At 39.7% G+C, this 21,952-nt stretch overlaps 1 protein-coding gene across 3 annotated transcripts in view; it reads left to right on the top strand.

Moving 5' to 3' along the window:
• Nucleotides 1–20,034, top strand: part of ITGA9 (integrin subunit alpha 9) — a 218,944-nt gene extending 198,910 nt beyond the window's left edge. For all 3 annotated transcript variants that reach the window (XM_086844215.1, XM_086844226.1, XM_086844237.1), the window contains 2 exons: nt 5,715–5,834; nt 19,586–20,034. In XM_086844215.1, the coding sequence (XP_086700341.1) occupies nt 5,715–5,834; nt 19,586–19,684 (219 nt within the window). In that variant the 3' untranslated portion in view covers nt 19,685–20,034. The remainder of the gene's footprint in view (nt 1–5,714; nt 5,835–19,585) is intronic.
• Nucleotides 20,035–21,952: the final 1,918 nt, after the last annotated feature.

The following is a 21,952-nucleotide window of genomic DNA, read 5'->3' as shown; positions in this document are numbered from 1 at the left end:
AAAAGTTCTGTTTCTTCATAATTTGTTAACCAAGATATAGCTATGAGGATATAATAGTAAGTGTTTGGCTCAGGTAGCAGATGAACTGGTAGGTGCTCTTGTACATCTGGGTTTGACATTGCAAAAATCAGTGGTTGGGTAGAAATCTCAGTTGTTTTCCAGAAGGGCAGTTACACTGTATAAAGCCTGATTGAGGTGTGAGCTACATAAAACTAAATGACAACCTGCACTGCCTCCTGGGTTTCCCCACTTGCATGTACAGAGCAAAATGCAAAAGATAAATATGAAATTAAAGATCCTCGTATGTCTTCCAGACAGTGATGTTTTTCAGGTTTTTCCCTAGCATTTTATCAGAGTCTGAAAACAAACCAAATCCACTTTTGTGTTTTGTAACTGTTACATGTGCTTTCTGTCTGCCCCTACTGCCCTCTCTGGGATATTTTGCCAGCCCCACACCCCTTATCTTCAGCATCAGTTAATCTTATCATTCCTGTCCTCTCTATAGGTGAGAGCTGTGGGAAATGTGCTGAGCTGGAGGCTATCTTGTGCTGCCCAACCTGTTAGACACCCTATAAAGGCTGTGCTGGTGGGGTGGAAAGGACAGGGAATTCAAGGTTTGCCCAAGAATGGCTTTCAGGGTCAAGCAGCAGGTGGCAGATGGTGTGCTTCTCTTTAGTACTAATTACCCCCTGCCTCCAACCTTCCCCCCAGGGATGGCTTGCTTCCCTGGCATCCTGCCACTGCCTTATCTCTGATACTCCACATATGCAATATACACTGTCTGCTCAGTCTGATTTGATTTGAGTTTGGCTTGGGTTTTTTGTTGTTGGTACCTTCTTCACCAAATCTCATTGCAGTTGCAGTGTATTAATGCAGGCTGATTTTGATAGCTAGGGACATTACCATGCACAACATCCCTGTTCCTTTCCAAACTACAAAGCTGTAAATGAGTTTTTTTAATGCATGTATGTTGATTCCAGACTGCTAGAAGAAACCAGGTAGATAAGAATCTGTTGCTCTTCCCTGTTAGCTCAAGCTGTAACTGCAAAAGCTACAGCCAGGGTCTTCAGCCAGTGTGCTTCAGACCTGAAATGTGAAGCTCTTGCTATAGAGATGACATATGATTTCATCTCTGCAGCTTTTTCTGGCTCTGTCTTTTGGCAGGATGAAGTGCATATAGGTCTGTTTTGCTGAAGGTTGTGATATGTTGACATTTGCTCACTGAGTAGTGAAAAGGAACCACCAGAGACTGCTTGAAAGGTCTCTTCAATAGAGCTGGCAATACTTAAAATATAAGGCGTTCAGGTTTTTTAGAGTCAGAAAGAAAAGTAAAATTAATGTCTTGTTATCTAAGAAATAGTCATAAGACCTGTGTCTGTAAGATGGATGCTAACCTTAGCACCTGTGAAAACTGGACTGCCACATCAAATCATCTTTCCAAGCTGCTTAGAAATACAATATTGTTCAACTTGTTCATCAGTGACTTGGGGGAAGGGGCAGCAAGTTCATTGACAACACAAAGCTGGGACTAGTGGCTGATACCTCAGAGGGCTGTGAAGCTCTTTAAAAAGACCTCAAGAGTTTGGAGAGATGGGCAGAAAAGAAAGGTCTGAAGTTCAACAAAGGCAATTGCAGGGTCCTCTGCCTGGGGAGGAATAACCCCCTGCACCAGTCCAGGCTGGAGGCCAAACTGCTGGAAAGCAGCTATGTGGAGAAGGACCTGTGGGCCCTGGTGGACAACAAGCTGTCCATGAGCCAGCAGTGAGCCCCTGTGGCCAAGAAGACCAATGGTCTCCTCGGGTGCTTTAGGAAGAGCATTGCCAGCAGGTGGAGGGAGGTGATCCTGACCCTCTGCTCAGCCCTGGTGAGGCACATCTGGAGTGCTGTGTCTGGTTCTGGGCTCCTCAGGACATGAGAGACATGGAGCTCCTCGATCAGGTCCAGTGGTGGGCTACAGAGTTGATTATGGGAATGGAACATCTTTGCTACGAGAAAAGGCCAAAAGAGTTGGGTCTGTTCAGTCTCAGAAGGAGATGACTGAGGGGGGGCCTCATCGATGTATATAAATATGTGAAGGAAGGATGCCAGGAGGATAGAACCAGACTCTTCTCGATGCTGCCAAGCAATAGTGGAAGAGGCAACAGGCAGAGACTGATGCACAGGAAGTTCCTACTGAATATGAGGAAGAAGTTCTTTACCATGCAGGTGACCAAGCAATGGAACTGATTGAGCAGGGAGACTGTGGAGTCTCCCTCACTGGAGATATTCCAGAACCATCTGGCTTCAATTCTGTGCAATGTGTTCTAGAATGACCCTGGACCAGATGACTCACTGTGTCCCTTTCAACCTTACCCCTTACTGTGATTCTGTGAAATGCCTGATAAGATCTCATTGATAGAAAAAAACTGTGTATAAATCAGCTATATTCAAATTATTCCTCCAGAAAAGCTGCTGTCTTAATCAGCATTAAATTAACCTGTGAAACTGAGATGAAGGTTGTATGAGTACATCTTTATTGGAACACTGGGACAAAATATAGCAACCCCCTTTCTCTCATCTGTGCCTGTAATTTTTGTGACTGTTTGCTAATGCTACATGTACTTATGGAAACAGAGAAATGTTTGTTAGTGGGATCTTGAGAAGCTGTCCTTGTCCCATCTCCCACTCAAAGAAAAGCTGTTGCCTGCACTCACTCAGGATCCCCGTGGCTTTCTCTGAGGCTTGGAAATCTGCATGGTTAGAGAATCCAGGGCACCTCTGGCCCCTGTACCAGTGCTGCCATCTTCTTCCTTTTGCAGCCTTTTCTTGAATACCCACCTTCAAGATTCATAGAAGTTGCATGGTATTGCATTACTTTTTCTGGCTCATAAATGAAGCTGTTTGAACAGGGTTAGCAGTGAGTGAATGTATTTTTGGGGTCTTTCATTGACCTTTTACCTTGGGATTGAATAATTCTATGTGACTGTAACTCCTGGATTTTCACCTACTTTTAACAGTTATTTTTAAAAAAAAATCTGATTTAACAGTTCATATCTACGAAATAGTTTTTCCATTCCTAAGGAAAGATACTGAAAGTGGTTCCTGAAGGAGGGAGAAAAACTAGCTACTTTGTCTTGCAAAACAGAGCCAGACAAAGCAAATGAATTGCCTTTAAAAAATGCCCTGCTGCCTCTGCATTTGCTGGATATTAAATAGCAGAATTTAACATAGAAATAGCCCTCACTGAGGAGAGATGTTCTTGAGTTTTCCACTGAGGAACTAGTTTTGATTGAAATAAGAGACTGAAAATTCACATAGTATATAAGATGATGTAATTTGCTCCTATTGTCTTCTTGAGACAGATGGTGGGAAGGCTCTTTGTTGTCTGTATTTCCCTGCCATACATGCTATAGAAAAAGAGAGAACAGCTCCCAGCATTTCCAGAAGGACCCCATGACTGCATGTGTCCTTGCCTCTCACACAATGTGTCTTGTAAAGCACAGCAGGGATGATTTGTATTTAACAGTGACATATGAGTTGTCCAGTTTTTTTGGGGGGAAAAAGTAGTTAACAAGCAGGCTTGGTTTAAAAGATAAATATCTGCCAAGGTGGAAATCTTCCTGGAATGCAAAGATGACCCCTCCCTCCAAATTATTGTGACTGCAAAACTTTCAGGGCTTCCAGGCAAGAGTATGGGGAAAGGAATAACAGTTCTGTACTAGAATATATATTTGTAACAAGACAGAACAAACAACGATGATAACAGACTTTTCCCACCCATTAAACTATTTCTCCTTTGGTGTAGTTACAACCATAACAGGGGGCGATGGTAACTCAGGTGAAGCAGAGAAGGTGCTGTACTCCCCTCATGGCTTCAGGGGGCACTGATGCAGGAGTGGGACCTCCCTGGTGGTGATACTAGCAGCTCAGGTGAGAGAGGAGAAAAGGAAAAGGAAAAGGAAAAGGAAAAGGAAAAGGAAAAGGAAAAGGAAAAGGAAAAGGAAAAGGAAAAGGAAAAGGAAAAGGAAAAGGAAAAGGAAAAGGAAAAGGAAAAGGAAAAGGAAAAGGAAAATGACTTCTCCCAGGCACCCACGCGACTGGTGATTGGTCTTTGGCACTGCTAATTGCAGCCAGTACACACCGGCGTTATAAATGCAATGGCAAAATATGGTTAATATAAACAGCAATTTATTATAACACAATTTAAATCACAAATGGGAGAAAAAAACCACAATAAAATAGATCAGCGCAGCGCTGGGTGGACAGGGGTCTATACCCAGAGGTACAGATTTACCCAAATCCACACGGAGGGTAGACTGTCCAGGGTTTTTATAGGGATTTTGTGTCCTGGGGCTAAACTCCGAGCAGTCACTGTTCCACAAAGAGTCTAGATGGTTTGGTTGAATGGATTTCCTGGAACTGAATCAATAGACAACGGGGCAGAGTCTTTTCGTATGTGAAAAGTTCTGATTGCCTCTTGATTGTATCTTTGGTTGAGCTCCCAGGGAGAAGTGTCCGGGTCGGTCCGGTGTGGAGTTGATGGGCATCTCGGCCAGGCTCATCTCATTGTCTAGCCTCATGGCCGTGTTCTGCTCTTCCTCTCAGGCTGATAAGCGTCGCCTAGGATCGTTATCACCTGAATAAGTAGTTACTGCTGGGTTTGGGGAGGAATCTTTAGTGCGCACTATATTTTTATGTGTTTTATACTGTTATAAATACAGTTATATACTTATTCCCTCCTTCACGAATTTTTTCCAAAGTTACATTTACCACACCGGGAAGGAAGGCAGGGCTTTATTGTGATGTTTCACTACCTTAGAGAGAAGTCCAGCAGGGGCAGCTCCATCTTCAGGTGTCTCACCACGCAGTGGCTTCGGGGAGGGGGTGGGAAGGAACGACTCCCCCAGGCACCTGAGCAGACTGTGCTTGTCTCTCTTGCTGCTGGCAAAGTCTCAGTCAGTGGGGCAGCCAGGACTCTCTGCTGCAAGCAATGGGCTGGCAAGCAGGTGGCAGGCAGAGCTCCATGGCAATGTAGGAATCACTGTGCAGAAGTCCTAGGTGAAAAAAACCCTGCATGACTGTCTCTGCTCCCAGCTGGGACACAACTACTCCCACGCAGCTAAGAAACTCCAAACCCCTGTTCCTCTCCCTTCCCAAAACTATTTCAACAGTATATCAGAGTGCTTGGCTACTCCTTTTATTTCTTAATCGCTGTCTATTTACCTAGAAAGCCATCCCCAGTATCTCCCTGACAACAAATGGGAAGAAATTCACTTGAGAAAGCCTAACCCACAGAAGCTCATCATGAATATTTCATGTGTAGCATCAGGGGGTTTGGCAGGACCAGAATATAATGAGTAAGACAAGCCATACAAGATGTCATGCCAATCTCTGCCAATCTAAGGGGTGGATTTTTTCATGCAAAACTTTGTGTACATTCGATGGCCCAGTACCTGAACAAGCTCAGTGCTGGGGGTTGGCAGGGTAAGTGTTACGCTGGAGCAGGGGCTGATATTCTTTGGGTCTAACACATGACTACTACAAATCCACTTGAAAGCTTTATATCCTTTGGGAAAAATTGATGGAAAGCACTAAATTCCAACTGCATTCTCTATTTGTTTGACAAATGAAATATGATCAGTGAGGCCACTGTACAATGTGTTTAATAAGATAAGTACAAGAGAAAACAATACAACTTCCAATTCTAAAATGATATTTTTCTAATTGCTTTGTAGGTGGTCTTTGAGGCTTTGCACAATCTGGAGCCTCGTGGGTATGTTGTTGGATGGATCATTGCCATCAGTTTGTTGGTGGGAATTCTCATCTTCCTATTGCTGGCTGTGCTCTTATGGAAGGTAAGGTAACAGATGCAACAAAAACCCAAAGTTAATCCCAGGAAAAAAAAAACCTTTAAATTTATCTTTCTATTTAACATCCATTTTCTTTAGGAACTGTATAATTGTCTACTCCATTACAGAAGTCATTAGTCAGCAAAACCAATTTAGTGTACAAGCTTTTGTGAAGACATGAGGGCACTAATGATGTAGAGAAGTGAAAAAGTGGGGGTTTTAGAGCCTGGTTATTGAAAGTAGAAACCTCTGATGACCATATCAGGACAATGGAAGGTCTCTCTTAGAAATCTACTGTTACAGTACACCTAGATACTTAGCATTTCTATGTTTTTATGATGACTGAGGTTCACTGCTTTCAATGGTATTTCCTGAAAATCAGGTCAACTTTGCTTGACCAGCAAGGAGATTGGGTGCAGGTCTAGCAAAAGGTCATTGGTAGCTACTTTCCAAAAGATGAATACCCCTGGGAGAAGAGTATCCAGCACCAAATTTTTCAGATTCCTCGGGCAGAGTTCCAGATCAGTAAAATGCCTTACCAGAGAAAGAAGCGTCTGGACCTGTTAAAAGGCAGCCTTCACACCATCTCTGATAAGATGCAATTCTTCTACCCAAGCACAGTTACAGAGTAAAACTGGGCTGATGCTAACACTTGCCAGCAGCCATCTGGTGTGGTAAATATAAAGGGTAAGGAACTTCAAGTGTTTTCATTTTTCAGTTCCCTGTTACCAATCCATAAATTTAAAAGACCACAGTCAAGGTCAGGGACTGTCTTTGAGAGAAGTAAATCTCAAATGCACACATGGGAACAAGTCCAGCATTATTTTCCTTCCCATGGCAGAAATCCAGGAGCCTGACTTGCAGTGTTTAGCAGTGTGTGTGCTTCAGGCTCTGCTAACTGACTGTGCTGGGACAGAAGGCCACAGCCCCAGTGTGCTGGACATACTACTGCAAGTCATGAAGCTATAAAATGGATTTAGAAGCCTAAAACTGGCCATGCAATCCTTATTTTAAATTACAGAGATGTGTGTATAGTTGGGTTATAGATTATACACTACATCATATAATATATAAATTTTATATGGGTTATAGACTTAAAGTATTTTTATAATCAGTTTGGAAGATTTTTAAGTACTTATTGGCTAGGTTCATTTGGAAAACAATGTCTGACCACAATCTAGAATATCTCATAACTTCTGTTTCTTTGGCATTTGGGAAATAATTTTGCTTTCTATGTCAGTAATAGTAAAAGGAAGAAAAAAAAAAAAAAAAGTTTGTGCAATTAAGATGGAAGAATAACCATGAGAATGAAAAAATGTGAGACTGGAAGAGGCCCAGGGTTTATGTCTCAATGACACACAGTTTTGATAAAGGATATATTGCTGCTGATACCTATATGACTGATTTTGTATTACTCATTTCCTGTCATAAAAGGGCATGAGATTAACTGTTTGAAAATGTGCAAAGTAAGAGAAATATTACCCTGTGAATCTTCAGTTAAAACTTGCAAAAGTTCAATTCTTGGTCTCCACTAGAGTTAATACAGGCCTTTGCTTCCTGGCCTGTATTAACATAAAATATCATAAAATATCATAATCTTGATATTTTGAGCTCTTTTAAATTTTATAGGGATGACTCAGTATATGTGAAGAAACTGCCATTTTGTTGCATGAAAGCTTTGAGAGAAATTCCAAGTAACAGCAGCAAATAGCTATAACTAGGGTTACACAGCTGGTTTTGCATGCATATCTGCTGAAGCAAAGGAAGTTGAAGTGCCTTGTCCAGAGTCAGAGATGACAGTCTGGCTTTGCCAGACGTGCTCCAGTGCTTCATCCACAGATTTGCATGATTACTAAAGAATCCAATAATTTAGGGTTTTATTTTTGAGAAAAGTTATTAAAACTCTGTAGCTGCTAGTATAGGCCAATATTTTAAATTATCTTCTTTTGATACATAAATATATATAAGTAATACTTCGCAATCACTAGTTACTGTATTTATTAAAATTATGATATTAAAGTTGAGATAAAACTGACGTGGGAAAGTTGCAGTCCTACAGAGGAATCTTAATTATCTGATTGTACATATTTTTATACAAAATTGCCCAAGTAGATCCTACAGTCATTCCTAAATTTTGTGTGTGAATAAGTAAAAAACCCAAAAAAATATCCCAGCTTTATATTAGAATTTAGTTTTTAAATGTGGAATGAAAGAACAGATTTTAATTAGATAGAGATTTGGATATCTTAGAACTGCCAGCGAGCAAAAGAATTTACCCGAGTTTCAGGACGGGATTATAAAATAAATTATATTTTTATTAAGAAATTACTTAGAGCTAAACTGTGGTGCTGGAAGGCAGCTGTTTACACAAAAAAAAAAAAAGCAGGAGCTGGAGAAAACTCATTGTAACAGAACTGAGCACTGGCAGCAGTGCAGAGTGTGCTGGCAGTGCCCATGTCTCAGCCCTATGTGGAAAGTACACTCTGTAGTTGTCTGCACAACTACACCACAAGTGACACTACACAATGGACAAACCCTTAAACATGCTGATGTTTTGCAAATGGAGTAAACAGTTCCTTAAAGTTGCAGAGAAATACTAGAATACATGTAAATAATTCACATTACACACTGCTGGAATTAATAGCATTAACAGGAGTGAGATCTCAGGAACATTCCAGCACAAAATTCTATTTTTAATCAGAATAAGTTTACTGTGCATCATACTAAGATGAGGGTGGTAATTATTTCATTATTTGTAGATCTTAAATTGCACAGTTCAGGGGGTTCATGTCAATGGAAGTGATGTTAAATGTTTGGTTGTTTCACTTCAAATAAAATTTTACTTATTCATGTGCAAGATCACAGCCATGTTTATACACACATAAAAAGCCTTTTAGCATGAGCTTGATCAGTTTTTGAGTGGCTTTGCTTCTCTATTTTCATATTTCATATAGATGTTATGCTTTCTCTGATTTAAGTCCATACAGATTCAGAGAGGGTGAGCGCCTTTTCCCTGACTTCCATAAGATGCCATGCATAAGGCAGACTGGAAAGAATTGCCCCATTTTGGCCTATTTTGTTGGACAGCCCAACTTGTGGATTTTTCTATCTTGTTCATCTACTCTGGATAGCTTTGTGCAGGCGTCTGTGGGGACATGCTCTCATACTTCACAGTTTCTCTGCACTGTAGCTCCCTCTCCACACTGTGCCTCACCTGTGGTCACCTATATGCAGGAGGAGCTGGAGGAGCTCTCATGCTGTTGCCCACAGCAATACATTTTGCTTTTTAAGTGGAAATTGACCTATACCCCTTTGGTGGCCTCCAGATGCTTGTGGAAATTGGAGCAGGGGAGGAGGTTTCTTTTCTTCAGGCCAACTACCCACATGCTAGAGAGGCCTGTGGTTTCACAAGCACTGGCAACAATTCAGGAGGGAAAGGCAGCAATGGCTGGCTTGTTTTGATGACTGCTGTCCCAGACATGATTCCCTCAGGTGTCAGGACTGCAGCAATGTGCCAGGACAAAGTCTCCTTCAGGCATAGTGTATTTATGCACATGTAGACCAGGTATATACCATGCAAATGCAAAACTGAAGCATGATATAACACAATAAATATTCTATTAATGATAACAGAGCTTTACAATGTTTTGGATTTAAATTCCTACGTTTGAACTTGTTTGAGTTGTGAATTATTTAATCCATATAATTTTAGATTAAGTGCACAGAAAAAACAAAATAAGAGGGAATGTGTAAGTGAGCATCAGGCTGGATGTTTGGGCAGCTGAGTGATCCATGGAGCCAGTTGTGGAAATGATTTTCAAAACAAAGATTTTATATTAATTTATATTCACTGCAGCAACATTATTTTGTTTCTCTGTGGTATGTTCAGCACAGGAGATGGACTTTCATCAAAACTTACTTAGCTTGACATAAAGTAGGTCTCTGAGCTGAGCCTGTCCCTGTGGTATCCAGTTCTGACTTGTCAAAAATGAGGTTTCTAGCATTGTTTTCTGGATTCCTGGGTCAAAGAACTGATCTCTAGGTGTCCCTTATGTAATAAAAGCCTCTTTGTGGATTTTTGAGATGATTGTAGAGAGGAGGACAAGAAGAATAACACCCACATATGTTGTTTTTTGACTAGCCATGGGGTTCCTGCTCTTCATTGTGCGCTACACAGTACATTTTTGCCTTTTGTTTTAAAATGAGAATTTGAAGACTTTTTTTTTTTTTCCTTTAGATTTTAGGAGATAACTTTTGACTGCATGAGTTCTTTGAAAGAACACTTGTATTCCCCTCCACAGAGTAGTTGCCATTGCCTCACATATTGTTTTAGCATTCAGAAGATATATGAAGCTAACCAAGGCTAAAGCTAACTTGAAATTCATCTATATAGTAAAACCAATAAAGTTTTCCCCTTTTTGGAAGGAGATGCTTTCTCTTACTTAGGGCCTCAAATATTAAGTCTTTTTAAATGGGCCAAAACATACAGATCATCATGTTCCAGTGAAAGGAAAAAAAAAAAAAAAAAGTCCTAAACTCTGCGTTTAATCTTTGCCAGTGGTTGTTCTGTATTCTGTGTTACAAGCCGCAAACCATTTTCTCTCCCTTTCATTTACAGCTCAGGTGGCAGTGTCTAACTACTGTTTCCTGAGCAGTCATCACACCAACCCCTTTCCTGGTGGCCAGGTTTTAGAGTAGTAGCTCTGCAATGAAATAAAACTGATTTAAAAGAAAAGCACAGAACAACCCCAACACCACAATTTTCCCCCAAGGTGCATTGGGAAATACAGTTATGGCACAAAACCTCTTTGGATTTCAGTGTAGGGGAATAGTGTGGCTATTATACATACATAAATACACACATGCATATATATATACATAATCATAAAATCAAGGTTAAGGAAGACCTCCAAGATCATTGAGTCCAACCTTTGACCAATCACCACCATCTTTTCAGCTAGACCAATGGCACTAAGTGCCTCATCCAGTCATTTCTTGAATATTACCAGAAATGGTGACTCTACTGCTTTCCTGGGCAGCCTAATCCAATGCTTAAACACTGTTTCAGTGAAGAAATTCTTCCTCATATCCAACCAGAACCTACCCTGGCACAGCTAGAGGCCATTTCCTCTTGTCCTGTCACTAGTTCCCTGAAAGAAGTAGCTAACTCCCCCCTTGCTAGAGCCTACTTTCAAGTAGTAATAGACATCAGTAAGGTCTCCTCTGACCCTTCTTTTTTCCAGGCTGAGCAACCCTAGCTCTGTCCACAACTTGTTAGATGATTTATTCTGTAGGCCCTTCATCAGTTTTGTTGTTCCTTCTCATGACTTGTGCCAACATCTCAGTGTCTTTCTTGAAGTGAATGGCTCTAAACTGGGCACAGTGCTCAAGGCACAGCCTCACCAGTGCTGAGTACAGGAGGACAGTCACTTCCCCGGTCCTGCTGGCCACACTACTGCTGATACAGGCCAGGATGCCATTGGCCTTCTTGGCCACCTGGGCACAGCTGGCTCATGTTCAGCCAGCTGTTGACCAGGACTTCCAGTTCCTTTTCCACCAGGCAGCTTTCCAGCCTCTCTGTCCCCAGCCTGTAGCAATACATGGGGTTGTTGTGACCAATGTATACATTTATATATACGTACATATAAACATATGTATGCATACATATATGTATACTTCTACTTCCTACCTCTATCTCTGTTTCTCTCTATCCCCCCACTCTAGTCATATATATAATCTTTCCAGTAAGAGTACGTTTCAATTTAAAAGAAGTCCCCTGGCTCAGATATAATAGCTATATAACTTCAGATGTTGTTTTTAGAGGTGGGGACAGAGAAATCTATTGAAACTGAGTGGCATTTCATATCTGTGGTGAAAGTTGTTGTGTCTATTCAGAGTTCACATGCTTCTTCCTTTCTGTACATATAATTCCAAGAATAAACCATTATGTACTATGGTAAAGCCAAAAATTAAGTATCATAATTGTTGTTCAGATAAACAAGGCAGTCAGATCAACTTGCTGTGAAAGCACTTACTAGGCACTACTGATGGGAATGGTGTATTTCACAGCTGTGCTTGTTTGAAAGCAAATCAGCAGAGGAATTAGCTCCACACAAATATTTTGTGAGAGATTCCAAGACAGAACAGGGAAATTACAATTAAGGCAGTAGTACAGAAACACTGGCTTAAATTGGCACAGTCAGAATATGACCTGATACCCTGTTGGTTAGGGTGGTGGTAGCAGTCCAATTAAATGGTGATTGCAGTATCACTGGAGTGATGGATGTGGTTTTGTCGAAGCGGTGATCCTGTAGAAAAGGTCTGGTCCTTCTTTAGAGGTCCAGTGGTGGTTATCCAAAGCTCCTGTCGTCTGGGAATCCAGTGGTAGTCCTTTTGTGGCACCCCAAGCCTCAGATTATATCCAGGAACGCTTGGTTCCTCCCCCAGGGAAGAGCATCTCACAATGGGACAATGTGATTCTGTGAGTTACGCTGAGAGACCTTGATAAGCAGAGGCACCCATTAGCAGAGATGGTCTACCCCAGGGTGGCTTCTGCTTCCTGGAGGGAATTATCAGGGCTGAGTTGTGGGGAAGGTAAAGAACCAGTGCTACACTCGTTTTAACAGCTTATATAAATGCTGTTATAGTAGAATATAGTACTTTTGGTTACATCATACATTGCAGCCTAAGAGAACTGATCACAAAGGTTTTCCCTACAGAGATGTAGATGGATGCACCAGTTGCATCAGAACTTAAGTCTGTATTTTTTCTAATTTCTTTCTTATTTTTTTTTCTTCATCATCTCTCCTTTATTTAAATACATATCAACAGGAATGTCTAAGTTCCTGCCCACTTTTTTCTAATTTTTTAGGTTGTCTCATTCACGAAAGTATGATCCCTGTGTGTAGCATAGCCTAATAGCCCATATCTGTCTTGTCTGTCTATAAAAACTGTAAAAACTGACTTTGGGTTCTCTGAAATTCCTATTTCTGTAGTCCTCAAAGCATTTCATTCTCTACAGTTTTGTGATAAACTTTTCAATTTTATTGCATTTGTTACCCATTTAGCTAGTTGATTTAAGGAAGTTGTTACTTGTTATCTCAAATGCAGGCTTCTCAGGGTACTACTTCTTTGATACAGACTCTGGGTTCAGTAGACCTAGAATAAGTTTTTTTCAATATTTTCAATATATCCTGTTACAAATATTAAAAATGCAGTCAGGTGATAATTAACTTCTGTGATTTAAGACCAAGCCTGTATTACCTCCCAAACATGGATAGATCTTCATTTTATATAATATCTAGGAAACCTTGAAGAGGAAATGGGACAATGGAAGTGGTTGGCTATCTGTACAAACAATGAAGTTTTCACCAGGCAGAAGTTGAGTGGATCATTTGAAGTCTGCTTATTTTCTTAAGGAACAATCAAAACTTGTTTTATTGTTTCCTTTTCCTGACCCAAACCAAGCGCCACAAAATTTTTGTAGACCCTGGGCTTGCTGAGACCAAAAGGGTCTGTATTCTTGCAATAATGACTCAAACTTTGGGTTTTCTTCAGCCAATTACTCCAGTGATTTGCTGTGCTTTTTGAATTCTGACTGGATGTAGCAGAAAGATTGAGTTTGGTCATCTTTTATTTGTTCTGGTGCAAGTAAATGATTAATACTGCTGTTATAGCCAAAACACTGCCTTCACCACTGAGCACGCTGGCTGGCATTGTAGTATTTGTTCACTACCCTCAAGAGAAAGACTGGCAGCATTTCAGTGGTGGTATGTGTCCAGTACTTGTAAAATGCCTTTGTTATCTTTCTTGATAAAATGAGCTATGTAAATGTGCAACAATAATGTTGTGACTGAGTGTTCTCTGCGGTCTCAGTGTCCTCCAAATGAGAACTGTGCATGCCAGAATACTTTGAGAACATCACAGCCATTGCAGCTGTGTTGCTCTTATCCTGGAACCATGCAAACAAATGTAATCCACTGGCAAGAGAGAGGTAGAGCTGTAGTTCAGAATGTGTTTCAGAAAAGACAAAAGATAGCCATCATCACGATATGTGACTGTTATAATTTTTTTCTTGCATCCTAACTACTTATATTAATGGGGAAAACACTTTTAAAAATGGAAAACCATTCTCCTACAATCCACATTTCATGCTGTTTCTCTTTTTATTTGATTGGGAGAATAAACCTTGTTGGGCATGATAGAAACACTTCAGAAACTTACCCAACAGTGAATAAAATAAAAGTAGTGATATTGCTTGCCCTCTGATCAGCTTTGTTTTTTCCCAATTGCAAATTAAATTTTATTTTGTAATCTCATCACTCTTCAAACATATTTATAATTCACATCTTGGAGAGATAGGCACAGGCCCATACATCAGGATGTGTTGGGTAAGTATTCATACTTTTGGAGTTTAGGAAAATATAAGATCTAGTAATTCAGCATTTGGATATGGAGAAAGTAGCAACAGAAAAAAAAACTCAACAAGATAATTCATTGGGATGATAATTCAACAGTTTGAAATTATTTTTGACTGAAGTTTTCCATTTTTGTGGTTGCTGGAAGAATGATATTCTGTGTGAGTGTTGTTAGATATGATTTATCTGGGATTGAAGGGATTTAAATCTGGCATGGCAGTTAAGGGCAGTTGTATATGCTAGACTTTAAATACCCATGTTTAAATAGAGGACTTGACAATGCTGTCACATGGCAAGAAATAGCTTCATAATAATAGGTGTAATTTTGCACCTCAGACTAACACAGTTTTTGTGTTGCTTTATTGTTCAGTATTGCCAGAAACATGTTTTCTGCTCAGTATATACTGTAGATGGCAGTAAGGTTATGCTACAAAAGGATACATGGGCTGGAATAATTAAGTTAAAGATGTGTGTAAAAACCTGTGGATGGTTTCAGGTTTTGAAGTGACAGACAATAACTGGTCCTTTCTGGAGGTGCTTCAAGAGGTATTAGAGCTGCTATAAGTAGGTGGTTTAGATTCAAAACCTGAAATCATCCATGGGTTTTACACACATTCTTTAATTTAGTTATTTTAGCCCATCTATCCTTTTCTCATTTCCTGCATTGTCTTTAGTGGATGATGCCTCCTCTTCCCTTATAACCCTTCAGCTTTCCACGGTGGTCTCTCTTTGCCCCCTGTAAATGCACTCTCCTGTTGCTCTTCTCATGAGTGCCTTCCCCAGGTAGAGGTTTACTGATCAGAGCTTTTCTTGCATGGGGATATGTGAACTCACAGGTTGCCTGAGGGGGTCACAGTTCTAGAGCTGGGTATTTCTTTGCTCTATACATATAACTGTATGTGTGCACACATGTCTGTATACATGGAAGGCAAAACTTGGAACAAATTAACAATATTAGAGATTAATTTCCCATGAAACAAGTGCTAGCAACCATTGGCCTGCTGTAAACACCCATTCTACAAACGAGATCACAGCAATACTCCTGTTAAAGATGAGGATCTCTCCCTTACTTGCTTGAAATTCAGGACTAGTCCCAGCAGTGCTTTTCTCAATGGGTTTTCTCTGTTCTCTGAATGGCTTTGCATTAGCCATGGAAAAGGGACCGGTTGTCACTTCAGCCCCAGTTATAAAGGAGCCTGTATATATTCAACTTTATTTTGTGTCAGCTCTCCTACTTAGAATCCAGTTGTCTTCCTCCTTGTTACCCATCACTGTATGTTAAATTCACCCATTCTCTCCAGCTTGCCACAGGTACTTTCCAGCCTTGCCCATGTTGCTGAATACTGCTGTCCTCAAATGAAATTAGTAAATTGTAAGGAGATGGGTTGTAGGGTCTTTTGAGAGACAATAACTATGTTTTGATTTCTTCATGGCTATTACAAAAAAATATTTCTGGTGCTGGTAGGGGTTTTATTACATTAAATGTAAATGTAAATGTATGTCAGTAAAGAACAGTGTCACATAGCAAACAACATCCTTGTCTCTCAAGGATGGGAACTGTGTCTTCTAATCCCTCACCATTATTTCTGAAAACATTAAAAAAATCCTTTAGGTTCAGTTTCTTTTTTTGCCTGCACTTAACGCCTCTACATAATTTTAGAGTATCCACATCATTTACAGCAAATAAATATAATTCTTCATGGTGGAATCACCTCTAGATGGAGGGTTTCATGCTTCATTAAATGTATTACAATTTTCAGCTCACTTTTTATCCCTACCAGGAAATTACACAACAGCATTCTTTATCTAGAAAAAAAGTAGAAAAATACCAAAACCCTCATTACCAACTTTTAAAGACAATTCCTGAAGCAGATGTTTGGAAACAGACATTTTTTTAATTAAAATAACAGTTGGAAATAGTTGGGGTTTGTTTGTTTGGCCCTCAAGGAAATTAAAAAGCCTTTCTATAACTCTAACTTTGAGAGGAAGTTCTATTGTACCAAGGATGTGGTTGCATGAAAGATGAAAACCTTAAGGATTTAAAACCTGTTTTTAAAACTAGAAATTGAACTTCTCCTGCCAGTTTTCTTTTCTAATGCACAGAACATGTAGGTTCTGTTACAAAAACTGATAATACAAAAAAAGCCACCCACGTTTTCATAACATCTGCTCCCTGAACATATGTAAGTAGTAGCAGCAGATTCCTGTGAATAAATAAGTACCCATGATTAATCCAGCTGGAGCAGAACAGAGAAGTAGTAGGCTCTTACACTTTTTTGGTATTATCCATATAATAATTCACTTCCATTTCAGAGTGAAAATCTAAAGAAACTTCTGCTATTCACGTGCAGTCTCCACTGAGCTGAATTCTGTTGGCATCACTGGTGAATTTTCACTGTGATTTTACAATGGGACAATCTTGAGGATGTCTTCTCAAAATAAATTCTTTGCACTGGTATAGCTTGTGGGTCCAATTGCCTGTACAATTGCCAGTACAATTGCCTGGCTTCGCTGCCATCTAGTTTCATATTACATGTTGTGATATCCCAGCATCAGAACAGGCAGCTCACAAGGAGCTCTCCTGACTGGTGGCTGAAATGCTTTTTTGCGTATCTTGCAGCTCACCTGAGGGTAGGGATCAGGTGATTCTCTCTAGCCCTGCTTCTTCCTCCTGTTGTGAGCACCCTATTCCCCTTCGTCCCTCACTAAGTGAACTAAATTTGTCTTAAATTTCATTATAGTGGCACATGCACATTCATCTGGTTCAGCTGCAGTTTGAGTGGCCACAGAGCCTGCTGGTGTGTTTTCATTCCCCTCCCCCTGAGGTGTTATCTAGTGCTGGGCAGGGTCCCATAAATCACAGTCTGGGCCCAGCACATTGCAGTAAATTGCTCCTGTCTGGAATTGCCACAGCATTCTCCTTGCAAGTCACTTGCTGTCACTTTATCAGAGTCCTGTAGTTGTACAGAGATGAACTCCCAAGTCATTGGAACAGATTTCTCCAACAATGGAGCCTTTTTCTCCCACATTCCATGCCACTCATGACTATCCACCATCAGGGCAGATCTCTGAAAGATCATGTTAGAAGGCTGTTATATTTAATTTTTTCCATGGTGTGGACTGCACTGAGGAGACCTGGCCGACTTAACAATAACAACATGCTTTCCTTAACATTCAAAGGGAATTCAAAATTCTCCAAAGCTGTTCTAGCAGGTTTGAGGAAGGAAAAGGGGGTAAAAGGCTGGGGAAAGTCATCCTTCCCTATTCCCCTGACAGACTGGGTAGGATTTTTACTGGCCTACCAAATATTGCACCTGAGGCAAGAGTAGGAGAACAGCACTGATTACAAGCCCCAAATGACCATCATTACATATTATCATGTGATAAACTGTTATCACACAGTACATCGACAAAGTAATCCTGATCCTTCTTTCTCCTCTGAAAAATAGCACTGCAAGGAACACATATAGGAATATATACAGGGTTAAGTATCACAACCACGTGGACAGATTGTAGCCAGTGGCTCTGCACCTAATACAACAAACGCTTAGATGAAGTTTGTTTCCAGCCTGCTCTGGGCAGATCTGTTGTTATCATAACCTTTGTGTCCCACTTGGGCACAAAATTAGGCTGTTGTGGTTTAGGAATTCTATTATTGAATTTCATGTTCACACTGAAACACTCCAAACTCCCCTTAGGCAGGATGGAGAGGAGAATTGGAGGTACAAGGTGAGAAGATCATGAGCTGTCATAAGAACAATTTACTGGAAACAGCAATGAGATAAGAAAACAAACAGAAACAGCAACAATATTAATAACAAAAGAGTAGAAAAGAGTGATTCACATGCAAAATGCTACTGAGACCAACTAGACTGCAGCCACTTTGCTTTCTTGACCAGGAGAAACCCCTTCCCCTGGAAGAGACTTTCCCCAACCCCTGGCAATGATGTGAGGTAGCTTAGAATAATCTCCAAGTTCTAGCCATGCTCCCTCTGGCTGCAGAAATTATCCCTGTCTGTCTGGAACTAGGACAGTAGGTATGTATGTAATGTATACCTATGCTCCTAGCAGAGTACACTTATACCTAGATTAACAGCATGTCCTATTTACCAAAAGAGAGGGGCTGTTAGACTGTGCTACAGCTTCTATGTCCTTTGCACAGAAGGCAAGAGGCAGAGATAAAGATTGATGATAGGATGGTGTGTGCATATTATCATGCTGCTGTGAATTCAGGGAGTAATTTGAGGCACAGGCAAGGACTTGGACTTCAGGAAGATGTACTGGAAAAGCCTCTTTGACAGATTGAATATGCTGCCTTTTAGACCCCTGTGAATTAAAATGTACTTGAAGAAAATAAAAGTTGCTGAAAACTGAAACTAATAAATCCAATTTAAAGGAATTTTAGTAATGACAAAGCAACACAACATATTCCTACACACAGGCAATTTGGGAATAATTGGTGGCAATAACTGGTTGATAAAAGAAGACTAAAACATCATGTTTTACACAGCAGGAGTAAGAAAACAGGTTTAGAGTGGTAGGAATTACATAAATGTTTAATTATATTGAACAAAATATTTATTCAGTGATCTCAACAGTGCATTGCTAAGTTTGAGGAGTTATTCTTGAATGCTTACCAAAATCTGTTATTAAAATAATGTTTGTTTATCTGAGAGACTTAAAGAAACAGAGATATGAGAATTTTTATTTAAACTGAGATGAAAACCAGTTGCAAAACTTTCTCTAAGTACAAGGGTTTAGGAAACAAGAAAATATGCAAAAGTGACTATCAGTGATTATAATTGGAACTGAGAAGTGGGAGGTAAGTGTCTGTACTGTATTCCTCTGGTCCCTCTTGTTTTATGCGGTTGTAGATACTGAGAGTTCTGTTCATAAAAATGTCAACATTTACACAAGACCCAAGAGTTAGCTGGGCTTTAGGTTCAGCTCCAAATTTAGCATTAGTCTCTATTTTAAACCAATAAACCTGTATTATATCTCTGTTTAAAACAATAAACCAGCCTCTGCTGGTCTGTATTTATTAGAAATACTTCATGTGCTTTTTTTTTTTTTTTTTTTAAGTTCATATTTGTATAAGAGGACTCCTACCTCAGAGTAGTTCATCTTTAAGAAGCAGTGTACTTATGAAGATTTGGGACCCGGTCTGATCTCATTTATACTGATGTAAATAAGGAGCTAAGGTTTCAGACTGGGACTTGGAGGAATTAAATGCTAACTCCTGGGCTAATTCTTTCTGCATAATGTTATCTGTTGTCATACCGATAAAGTTGCAATTTAATGATTCAATAACTTACCACTGTCATCTCTTCTGATTTGCAGATGGGCTTCTTCCGCCGGAGGTACAAAGAAATTATTGAGGCTGAAAAGAGCAGAAAGGAGAATGAAGATAGTTGGAACTGGGTCCAGAAAAATCAGTAAACTGTCCATGAAAACAAAACTGCCCAGTCATGTGACATGCACTCGCTAGTCGATAGGTCCTGCTCTCGTATCTTCCATATGTGGAAGAAGGAATCTTCTCCAGATTTTTCGGAGACCCCATTGATGCTGTGTCTTTATTACTCCCAAAAACTAGGGAACATATCCTGAGGCAACCACTGCAGCCATGTCAGGTGACTGGAGCGATTCACACTTCATTTAAGAGTTGAACTTTGACCTTTGGTAACCAAGCTGCAGTGCAGAGCAATATTTATGAGTACAATTATGTAGTATGCCCTCAGGGGAAGACTTTTACCTAAGAATATTTTTTATAAATACAAGCTTTTTATATTGAGTATGTCTTTATATTTGTATCAATGTTTTATAATTTCTATTGAATAGCTATATAGTTCACTCAAGCACTGATATCTGGCTAAATCTAAATCTTTGAAAATATATATATATATGTATATATATATAAATTCTATTGTACTTTTAAACATCAATGCAAGAGAGAAAAGAGAGATTTGCAGATAAAAGTAGCTGAAATCCTCATATGCTTAATTCACAAGGCTTGGTAATATCATATATAGATCATTTAATAGAAATAAGCCAAAATCTTTTTACTGTCTCCTTCTTTAAGTTAAATTTGGTGTTTGATTTATAAGCTACAGAACCAAAAGTATTTCACGGTTGTGATACTCTGTATCTTGAGTCTGTCCTTTACTAGCCTGGGTGGGAGTGGATAAAACCACTTCTTCAGTGACATGCAGCAAGGTGTAGTTTGCTTTGGCTCACTGAGGAAGGCACCACAGAATGTTCTCTTTGGGAAGTTTTCTTTTGCAGTCTCTAGCACTGTACAGGTGAGATACCAGAAGGATGTAGTTGGGCCAACCACTATGGCATTGACAAATTCCTCTAAATAATAATAATTTAAAAAGTAATTAAGTCATATTAAGATGGATAATTTTAAAGCTACTGTTAAGGATTGTGATCTGTTGCTATCAAAGCAAGTGATAAACTGCTACGTGCTATGAGCATTATGTCTGCCATGTGAGTTACTTGAGTCATGAGTTTGTTTATATGATAATTTTAAGAGAGATAAGTAGATGCAAGGATTAAAATGTTTGGATATTTGAATCTCGAGATTGCCTGTCTGGGTGTTCCAAGTACTGAATGTATTTCATCAAGAATTTAGAAGGAAGTTTAGTCAAGGCGCAGATGTTATTGGATCTCAGCTTGCCACTTTTATTGCTGGTAATTCTTTAACAAATTGTTTGTTGAATTAAAAGAAGTCCAGTTGTAATTAATTGAAATATGTTTCTTCAAAAGCTCTTGGATTTCTGAACAGAAATAGTGGAACTCTGTAAGACTTGGATTTAGATTCTACTTGTATTTTGCACTTTGTGTAAATAAGGAGTAAATGTCATGTTGGTATAAAATCCATGTAAAGGAAAGAAGGGCCAAGCTCTGTGGTAGAAAGTGAAGCCAGGATTGAAAGGTTGCAGGATGTCTTCAAGTGTGGTAAAAGAACAGCTGGAAGTTTGGAAACTTGAACACAGAGAACATGCAAAAAATCAGTTTTAGAACAGTTCTTGCCCTCCTTGGCCATATTCATGATATCTTCAAATCCTAAAAATGGTCCACAAACATATTCCTGTTTGCTTTTTAGCACCACCATCATCAAGTGTCTGCTATTACTGCAGTATTGATTGATATTTATTTACTATTAGCTATCTGCATGTATTAGGGAGAAAATGGTTTTAAAGTTAATTAAGTGTATTGATTCAACATCTGACAAGAACTATTAGTCTATTCAACTATCTTTCTTAAAACAGTAATTGTTGATTTGACATATTCTGTGTTACAAATTATCATTTAAACCAAAATCCACGGCAAAATCCTGTTATAAGCACAGGTAGTAGAGTGCAGATTTTCCAAGAGAGTGCAAAACCAAAAGGCTGCTGGCATTTGACTGCACTGTTGTATTATCATCTAGAGACAGAACCATAGTCTGGCTTGGGTTGGAAGGGACCTTAAAGATCTTGTTCCAATGTCCCTGCCATGGGCAGAGAGACTTTTTGCTAGACCAGGTTCCTCAAAGCCCAATCCAGTCTGGCCTTGAACTGCTGCATTATCAGAAAGTCAAAGATTGATAGAGTGGTTTGTGTTGGAAGGAACCTTAAATGACATCTAGTTCCAACTCCCTGCCCATAGCCATGCCAGGTTGCTCAGAGCCCCATCCAACCAGGCCTTGAACACTTCCAAGGA

The sequence above is a fragment of the Cyanistes caeruleus genome, chromosome 1 (assembly GCF_971803275.1).
Source record: "Cyanistes caeruleus chromosome 1, bCyaCae1.hap1.1, whole genome shotgun sequence".
Classification (NCBI taxonomy): domain Eukaryota; kingdom Metazoa; phylum Chordata; class Aves; order Passeriformes; family Paridae; genus Cyanistes; species Cyanistes caeruleus.
Note: the sequence above shows the minus strand (reverse complement) of the source record. Positions and strands in the feature narration are given on the sequence as shown.